This window comes from Branchiostoma floridae, chromosome 14 (genome assembly GCF_000003815.2).
Source record: "Branchiostoma floridae strain S238N-H82 chromosome 14, Bfl_VNyyK, whole genome shotgun sequence".
Taxonomy (NCBI): Eukaryota; Metazoa; Chordata; class Leptocardii; order Amphioxiformes; family Branchiostomatidae; genus Branchiostoma; species Branchiostoma floridae.
In genome coordinates, this window is record NC_049992.1 from 9,571,396 (window position 1) to 9,581,186 (window position 9,791).

The 9,791-nt window shown below is 40.4% G+C and overlaps 2 protein-coding genes across 6 annotated transcripts in view; one reads left to right on the forward strand and one right to left on the reverse strand.

Moving 5' to 3' along the window:
- Positions 1 to 6,240, forward strand: part of LOC118431099 (actin filament-associated protein 1-like) — a 30,093-nt gene extending 23,853 nt beyond the window's left edge. For all 5 annotated transcript variants that reach the window (XM_035842208.1, XM_035842212.1, XM_035842209.1 and 2 more), the window contains 2 exons: positions 5,174 to 5,404; positions 5,681 to 6,240. In XM_035842208.1, coding sequence (XP_035698101.1) covers positions 5,174 to 5,404; positions 5,681 to 5,707 — 258 coding nt within the window. In that variant the 3' untranslated portion in view covers positions 5,708 to 6,240. The remainder of the gene's footprint in view (positions 1 to 5,173; positions 5,405 to 5,680) is intronic.
- Positions 6,241 to 7,765: 1,525 nt separating this feature from the next.
- LOC118430096 (beta-3 adrenergic receptor-like) lies at positions 7,766 to 9,270 on the reverse strand. The gene is made up of 3 exons (XM_035840805.1): positions 8,931 to 9,270; positions 8,310 to 8,415; positions 7,766 to 7,817 (listed from the first exon to the last, which is right to left on the reverse strand). The coding sequence occupies exons 1-3, from the start codon at positions 9,268 to 9,270 to the stop codon at positions 7,766 to 7,768; spliced, it is 498 nt and encodes a 165-aa protein (XP_035696698.1).
- Positions 9,271 to 9,791: the final 521 nt, after the last annotated feature.

A 9,791-nucleotide genomic window follows, 5' to 3' on the forward strand; every position in this document is an offset into this window, starting at 1 on the left:
TTTCAACATGAAGAACTAGTCTAATTGTTGCATCAGAAGGTACATTTGTTTTGCATATAGATTAATCGCCTTCGAGAGAACTGTTATACGACATAGTGTGAATGAACATCTCCCGCAAGGCATTTCTACCACCCTCTTGTTAGCCACATTTATAACAAGGAGGCTTTATCCTTGATTTATAAATAGGTAACGACGGAATTTTGATATCGCAACGTTGACCAAACACCCAACGAAAGCCGTAATGATTTCAGACATTTCACTATGCGGATTTCTCGCTCACTGCATAGGTCACAAAACAATCCAAAGAAGACATGTGGCAGGAAGAAAAATACACAACCGTTTACGCAGTGAACAGATATATAAACATGAACTTGAGCATAAACTATGGTAGTACAAAAAAGTTAACGCTAACGTTACGTAACCCAAACCTGTTTTCAAAATGGTGGATCGCTGCCCGATTCAGACCTCCGGGTCACAATCACATAAGGGATAACTAAGTGTCGACAAATTTAAGACTACAATAAAGTACAGTACAGAACGATACCGGTATCCACAACACGGTCCACCAATAATTTATGTGGGAGCCTACCCACCTTTCCTTCTTACGAGTAGTCTTGAGATCTCTTTCCCGCATCTTGCCCCGCTCCCCGAGTGTCAATACAGTAGTATGGAAGATTTCTCCGGGCTGGCGTTCTCTTCAGGGTCAGGGATCGGCGGGCATCTTTATGTGTTCTTTCTTCCTCCCTGCCCCGTGCGCCACCCATCACAGGCCCAGTAGCCTTGCCACGTCCTCAGTTCTCTCGATCTCTCTGTTCCCGTCTCTATCTTGGTTGAACTCCAGCCCAGCAGTACTACCAGAATGTCACGTGCGCGTTCAAATACATGTACGGGTGACAGCCATATACTTGTTAAACTGATCAACTTCATTCTGTTTCCCAGCCCTCTGTACTCTACGCTGTACTTTACTCTGTAAACATCCATGTCCTCTCTCGCGTCATGTCTTGTCTTGACTGCCACGTCACACGGCCAGGCCAACCCGACCCCTGTCCATATGGTTATAATTACAGCGGCGACCTGGTCCTCACGATGTTATCTCGTGACATGTCACGGTGGTACGGTTGCTATGCTTTTGTCCGCGTTGTCAGGGGAATTTGCCCCGCCCAAGGCACGGCGGGGTGTCGACCGCGGCCCTGTATTCATGTCTACACACTGATACACATTGCTGAATATTTGTCAAGATAACGCATTGATGGTGGTCATGTCAAGAAACAGCAAAAATCACTTACAGAGAGGATGCGTAGATTTTTCAAATTCATACAAGTATAAAAGTGACACTTATACACTGCTTTCAAAATACTCTATTAAATCAGACGAACGTAAGAAAGGTTAAAAAGCAGATAACTCGTTTCCTAACTGAGTGATACATCAATTTATTGTCGATACAAGAAAGGAAGACATACACACAGAGCAAATAATTGGTCTTTAGTATACATCTTCTTGAACGGGGTGTTAAGTTTTTCCCGCCTTTTGACCGGACCAACAGTGACATTGTAGTAGAAAGGGGTGAAAGACCTTTTCGGCCTATGGGTTAACGCTTGTTTTGTAATCTGGCGGCCGGGATTCGAATCCCGGGAGCCAGGAGTTTTCTCTCACAGTTGTCCAGAAGGACATATCGCTATCAAAGGAAAAGGCCGGTGTCATAACGTTGAGAGATCTTTTGTCGGCCTAACATCAGAAGGCCATTTGTTTTGCATATAGATTGATCGCCTTCGAGAGAACTGTTATACGGCATGGTGTGAATGAACATCTCCCGCGAGGCATTCTACCACCCTCTTGTTAGCCACATTTATAACAAGGAGGCTTTATCATTGATTTATAGATAGGTAACGGCGGAATTTTGATATCGCAACGTTGACCAAACACCCAACGAAAGCCGTAATGATTTCAGACTTCAACCACCGTACACGCCCGACAACACATAGAAACTAAGTTTTCTATGCTGATCATGGGTTAAAAGGGTGTCTAGTCACTGCCACGGTTTTAATAATAGCGCAGCAGATATTACATAGGTGGGGAGTTGCATGGATTTATGATCCCAAAATGAGGAGTTTTTGATGCCCCAAATTTATAAAAGAAAACACAAGCAATCTGCAAGAAGTGAATGAGTGGGCTTTCGCATATACATTTTATAGTTAGGTTGACTTGGTCTTTGTTACTAGTACTTGTACGAGTCAAGATTACCACCTTGAGTGTTTTTACTTGCTCAGCTAGTGACATTCACATTTGGGGAGAATAACGACAATACGAATGAAGATTTGCAGATCTATGACAAACGGAAAAAATGGCGTCGGTTGTAAGACAAGGATCCCGGGCTGCAAACAACAACAACACTCCCTTTAACCCCTCCTTCCCCAACTAAATTACTTCTGTGTGTTTAAGTAATATTCAAATCTTTTGTGTAATGTATCATTTTCAAGCAGAAGGACACCAAAAGTTTACCACGTATTAAAAGCCGATATATATTCCTTTTTTCAACACATTGATTCAAACATGGCGTCGGTTTGTAAACAAACTGGAGGGCCGGCCGACCGATCTAATCCAGCTCCCTCGTCAATTCCCCCTTCTTCCCCAGACTTTGCTTTACATTGTGTGCTTCATTACAAGTTGCGTTTTTATTTACATAGATGTGGCTTTTTTTTTCAATTTCAATTTTCCTATCAAGGACGCCAGAGCTAGTCGAGCACATGCCGACGCATCAAACAGCGGCTTGTGCAGAGTTTGTTACCGTGAATCAGGAACTGTAGTTCATTAGAGAAATACATAGGTGTAATGAGTTATTGGAAAGAATACCTTATTAAATCGGAAAGCGAGGGTTGATATTTCCGAGGCGTTGTCGATTATTGATAGAACAGGTTCTCAATCAAGGGCGGAAATATGTAGCAAGGCGGTCAGTGTTGACGTTGCTTTCATGGATGTGTTTGAAAACAAATTATATATAGAAAGCCGACTTCATCGACGAACTATCCGTACTCTGCCGGTTAAATTTGTGTGTGTCTAGCGCAGATATAATGTACGTAGGAAAGAACGGCGCGGGGAATGCCCCGGGGGAAGGTCGGAAACTGATATTTCCTTGCACCTTAGCTTCGGTATTTTATAAATATTGGTGACAGAATAGACGAGAATATAGCAAAGAAGGGACTGAGAGGGCTGTGTCAGTATTAAAGATGCGTCATCGTAGAAATGAAAGCTTGGGTATTGTTTACTATGCAAACAGGGGAACAATTGGGGCGGAGACAGGCGTGCATTTGAAAGGGTAAGTTCGCGGGAAAAATTCAGCTCGTCTAGGTGAAACAAAAACATTTCAAGTTTCCGCCCTCAAAGGTGAGAACCAATCAGCTACCGTTGCCATTAGTGAAATGGATGATTGACATTGATTGACATGGCTTTCAAGATAGGATTTTCAGGGCCTTTTTAGACCATCGTGACACATATTCTCCAAGCAGAGGTTTGGTCCGGCGGAGATAGTATCATGGTAGCAGTCGGAATTTGTATTATCTAGATATCTCTTTTGGAGTGGGGGAGTCCCAACAAAGCTTTGCACTGAATACAGAACCCAAGCGTAATACGTTAAAATGTAACTTTGTCCATTAAAGGTTATGTGTTCGGTGCCGTTTATCTCCATGTGTGTCTGTTTGTAGCCTGCATAACTCGCAAAGTATGGATTCTGATGAATCTTGAATGTGGGTAGGGTCGTGAACATAAAAGTCAAGTTCTAAAATGGTTCCGCCTATCGGTTTTGTAGCGTACTGCAGTGAACTTTCGGTTTTGATATCTAGTGTTCTGGCCATGCTTTGGTCAAGATACATAAGTCTAAGATAGATCTTGTAACTTAGGAAAAATATGTAGGTGTGTACAGGTAAACATAAGGTGGGAAAAGTTTAAACTATGAAAATCTTATCTTAGTATGAAAATCTTATCTTATAGCAAAGAAGGCTGTTGTAGCGTTACCTCAAAAATTGGATGTGACGTACCCTGCTGATTTGAATGGTTTATGTTTAATAATTTTCGCTTTAGTTTGCTTCGTGATGCCTCAAATATGAAATTTCCATCATTTACTACTATAGAATTATAGTATCCTGTCATTAATTATGCAAAAGAGGTATCTATTTGCATAATTGATATCCAAAGAATTTCGGTCTTTCTCAGTTACATATGTGAGAAGTTAGATGGAATGTAGGGATTTATAACATTTTGCCATTACTTATGCAAATTAGACATTACAAAACCTAAAAAAGCATGACGATCCATCAAAACGCTCTTGATTTATTCTCTTCTAAACTTTGAAACAATTTCCGAAAATAAAGGTGCTAGGGGACCCAAACTTACAGCACTAACTCTCTGCCCCAAGAGATACCCACCTTTAAAAAATCAAGACCGTGAAATGTCAGGAAACAGGAAATATAAAAACAGTAGTTCCGCTGCAGTACCTTAGGGAGTAGATAGGAGATCCATTATCGAACTTGACCTTCGATTTCCCTGACTACCAAATACCATTAAAGATCCATCCAAGACTTAATCAAGTTTTACTGTTCACAGACACACACACAAATATTTGTATGGAGTATAGGGGGTTATGGATAGAGGGGTTGTCACCTGACGGCTAAACACGCCCAAATATAACATTTTGGCAAAGGTAAATATAGATTTTCAGAATTTACTCAGAATGAGGCAAGCTTAACTTTTTTGCAGAGTTGATAAAATGTTTGCGAGGCTTCTCCCAAGATGGAATCATTGCATGGAAATGTGTGCGTGCAAGACTGTGTTGTGAGCATGGCTAGCTAATAAACATCTTTTTTTCATATAGAGACTCACAAATCCATTAGACCCAGCGTCGCCAGGGTGTTTTTAACACCATTCTTGTTTTATATCATTGAACTTAGTAATGGTATGTGTTGTCTGTGTGATCTTCAGCTAGTGATTTATTTGTTTGCCATCTGCAAATTTTTTTTTTTATGAAAACGGAATAAATCAGGGCATAGCAGTTATATTAGTGTATGATGAATGAGCGTAAATAGGTTTTAGATGATATTATTTTGTTGTCATTACTTTCAATTGTAAATATATTATCATATTCTGTTCTACTCTAATGTCGTGATTTGTCATGATTTTCCAGGACTCTCCAAAGTTGGGCAAAACTAGCAACAGCCCAGCTACAACATACAAGAGCTCAGCAACAGTGTCGCTTGGCAAGACTGATGTTAAAAAACAAGGGACATCTTCCAGTCCCAGTGTAGGGAAGAGAATTAGTAAGGGAGTAGATGACCCGGTCAATTCTGCTGCAAAAGCCAGCGGGCGACCGTCTTCTCCAAAAGCTGGCAAGAAGGCTGTGTTGGAAAGAGCTAAGGTACTCACTTACTCACTCACTCACTCACTCAGTAACTCAATCACTCACACACACTCAATCACTCATCACTCACTTGCTCACTCACTCAGCAATACTCAGACACTTACTCAGCGACTCACTCACACAGGTAGCACTCACGTGCTCAGCCATACACATGCAGTACATACACTCACTCATACACTCACTCAGTAGTGTTATGTACCATATATAATGATGTAAACTTACTCAATTACAGATTATGTAGTTTTAAAGTTTTTTTCTTATGTTTACTTTCAGCAATGGGAGGCAATGGGAGGAAACTAGAAGAGGCCACGAGAGACCACCCTTCCAACTATTGCTGCAGAAAATTATGTTTTGTATCAAGTCTTCTATTCATGTAACAAATCAGTTTTGAGTTGTGGAAAAATACTCAAGAAGTGCAACTTTTATTCAAATGTAATGATCTGAATATAATGATTTTAGATAAGTTTGTATATTTTTTACAATGCTATTGACAATGATGAATATCAGGATGATAACTGCAACATAAAGTACAACATTCCAGGTGAATAGTAGGTATTAGTCAAGGAGTAAATATATTATGTAAACGGATAGAACTCTTATTACTGATGCAAGTACAATGAAGTAGTCAAATGTTGATGTTTTATATATATATACATGTTATATTGTTTATCTAAAATGAAAATCAATGTTTTTATAGATTTTGTACCAATGACTGTTTTTATACAAGAAAGAAATCTATGATAAAAGAAAATGATTTTACCATTCAGCTGTATACAAGAGTCAAGAGAAGTGCTTGTCATGATCATGTGATTTTAAATCAGGGTACACAATGATTGTGTAGTAGTTTGTTTTTTTGCACTGATGGTTTTCTGTGTCCTGTCCTGTGTCATCAGATATATCTTCTTTTTTTTTAATTTGGACTGAGCATTTGGGTTTGGACTATTGCTTCTAGACTTTCTTATTTTATACCTTAGTAACTTGGCAGATATTTTATGGATAGGTTCTATGTGACATAATGAATCATAATACCCCCCACTGAGGGTCTTCATACGTCATTAAAAACTAGAAAATTTTGAAACAAAAAAACAGTTTTTTTCTAGTTTTTAATGACGCATGAAGACCCTCAGTGGGGGGTATTAGGATCCGTTATGTCCACAAAATATCTGCCAAGTTGGTATGAAATAAGAAAGTCTAGAAGCAATAGTCCAAACCCGAATGCTCAGTCCAACTTTAATCTGCTCGCTGTCCTAAGTCCCCTGCAGAACTGACCTATTTACCATTCTAGAACCATACAGATTTTGGTATGATGTCACCAAGTGTTTTCTGACTACATGTATGTGTCACTTCGGTTCCTTCCAGTTCTTAGAAATTCTTTACATGCAAAAGCTACCAGGTTTTATCCATGTACCATGTATGACCTTTTTACTGTACATTTATAGGTGCCACTTACCAGTGCGATAATGTTAAGAAGCCATGGCCCATTGCCAAAACAGTGCCATACCAAGGACGTTACCTCCTTGGTCATACCTTTTCTAAAGGCTCTACGATCAACGAATATCTAAATAATTAACTTAAGTGATGAAAATATGATACATCCATAATTTCAACCTCCAATGTTACAGCTTTGAATTTTTGTTTGTCCCAGTCATTGAAGGTATTGATTAATGGTCGCATATCATATGTTGTAAAGGAAAAAGGCAAAAATGATTCAAATGGACTTTCGAAGCATTAGATGTTGTTGATTTTCGTTATTAAGCTGAGCAAAATATATTTTCAAATCATCAAGCTCCAGTATTTGTACAGGCAAAGAAAGTGAGCCAAGCACCTTCTGTTGCAAACCCACAAACCACATTAAAGATCCCTGTCCAAATTTTACATTATATATGTGTATATATTACCGAGAATACAACATAACGATGGCACCAACATGGATTTCTTATTCTATGCAGAATTTGAATTATCTACTCTATTTGTCCTAAGACGTGGTCACAGATAACTTTGAAAATCTGATATTGTATATTTTCACTCGTTTGATTTGAAACTTTGACGTAAAAAGTTAACGTGAACTACACAAATTGTAGAGATAATATGGTTCCATGTTTCACTGATATGTTTCACTGATATGGAAACCGACGACACTACATTATAGACATTCTGATAGAAAATGTTGGTGTAGAGAAAATGCGTAACAGCCAAAACCATAAACATTAAATCTGATCGACGTAAAATCACTTCAGCGGACTTGCCAAATACCAATTCAATAAAATGGTGTAGAGAAAATGCGTAACCATATGTTATCGAACATTAAATCTGATTGACGTAAAATCACTTCAGCGGACTTGCCGAGTACCAATTCAATTACAGAATACCCATCTCTATGTTCTGCTGGACCACATCCACACGGTTTGTACTAAAGCACACGTTGTACAAACAAGAAACGACAATGATCGCTGTCTCTTTTACAGCTACCCTGAAGGATTTTTGGCAAACACTATACACGACAACGTTCAGATAGGTGTTGGACAATCCTACCCAGGTCGACCAAAACAGGAAGGTTGGCAGATCATGTCCTAGCTGGCTTGCGATGTAAGCACAGATAGCTGGAAGTGGCAAGGCCGCCTGTATTAGGGTTAGGATCAACACAACCTTGGCGTATGCGCGATCGCTGTTGTAGTTTTGGGGGGCTAGTTGCCCGGGACCATATACTGCAGCCTGCGGCTCGTGTTGAGCGCACAGTTCTCTTAAGATTCTGACAACACAATACATCGTAACGGCGATAGGAATACCAGTCATGCCAAAAGATACAATGCTAAACCATAGATGGGCCGTTATATCATATGTTGTTACAGCCATGACCGGATCATATCGCACGGGAACCCCATAGACGGTAGAGAGGATATACCAGGCGTAGGTCCCAGTCCAAGCTGAGATAAGGTAGATTCGGGCCTTCTTGCCAGAGATGCCAACTCCGTCGTTCATAAGAGCATAGTATCGGTCCAGGTTGAGACCTAGTGTCAACGATAGTACAATAGTCACGTCAACGATGTGTCGTAGATGTCTTGACACAGGAATATCCTAAGAGTTGCGGAATTTGTATGATATTCATACACACGATAGATCCTTACTATCATTCGAACGCGCATGGATTTTGTACACTTGGTATGACCTCATAAAATTAAGATAATTAGGCACCCCTTATCTCAATATTAAGCATCCCTTATCTCAAGATTAAGAAACAATTTTATAGCATATAGTATTACGAAAGCGTCTACATATATAATGTGCAAAAAGCATACAAAATGCACGGAAATTGGAATTACAATAAAAATTTTGATTTATGTAGAGATTACAGTAACGTAGGTGATTTTGGGAGAAAGATTACGAGGCATCTAAAATGAAAAAAAAGTTGTATCAAAACCATTCTTTGGAGAACGAAAGGCTAAAAGACATGGAGGTAATTATAAGTCAGCCGAACACTACACCAGATGGTAGAATCATTGGTAGAAGAATAAAATTGTGTTACCAGCGAGAGCAGAGGAAGTGATCGTTATGGAGGAAAGCCCGATGACGGCGACGGCCTTTTCGGCTGTGTCCGAGTACACCCACTCCCCGGCCGCGGCAGGCGCCACCAGGAACGAAAAGATAGACCCTAGGAGCAGATCCGAACAGGCCATAGAGGAGACGAAGATTCGGCTAGAGGAGGGAAACGTCTGTCGTCTGGTGGTTACTATGACGACGAGAATATTCCCGATGATGGACAGCACGGCCACGGTGATGATGACGGCCGGCTCCTGAGGCGTGGTTGCCGAAGACAACACGGGGGTGGACGCGTTCGTCGTGAGGGACTCGTTTGAGAAATTCATATCTCTGATCTGAGTCGGCGTTTGATGAGTTGTTTTGTTATAGAGTCTGCAGGATTTTTTTTTCTTCAGAACAGCCATGTACCGTACAACAAAAAGAAGTGCTCAGCGTATGATGAAGGCTGGCTCCTGAGGCGATGACGCCGAAGACAACACGGGAGTGGACGCTTTCGTCGTGAAGGAGTCGTTTGAGAAACTCATATCTCTGATCTGTGTCGGCCTTTGATGCGTTGTTTTGTTATATAACGTTAGATTCTGCTGGATGCTTTTCAGAGCCGTACAACAGAAAGGAGAGGCCAACTCGACTGCTGAAGGGAAAGGTGAAAACCATTAGGAACGGTGGAGTTGAATCACAGTGGCTGACAACGTCACCTTTTTAACGTTGGGTCGTCACTCTTGATAGGATTTACTGCACTTAGCGCATTTGACAATGACTGCGAGGCAATTACTGCTAGCATGCTGACATTTGGAGATGAAATAGAATGAAGAAAACACCAGATGAGTCTTCAGACTAAGCTACCAGA

Bases quoted from the DNA above. Each gene is read 5' to 3' on its own strand.
- LOC118430096 (XM_035840805.1), bottom strand. From the start codon at position 9,270: ATGAATTTCTCAAACGAGTCCCTCACGACGAACGCGTCCACCCCCGTG. The intron at 8,416-8,930 runs GTAACACAATTT...CGTTGACACTAG, and splicing joins CACTTCCTCTGCTCTCGCTG to GTCTCAACCTGGACCGATAC. The intron at 7,818-8,309 runs GTATATCCTCTC...CGTGTGCTTTAG, and splicing joins TGGACTGGGACCTACGCCTG to TACAAACCGTGTGGATGTGG.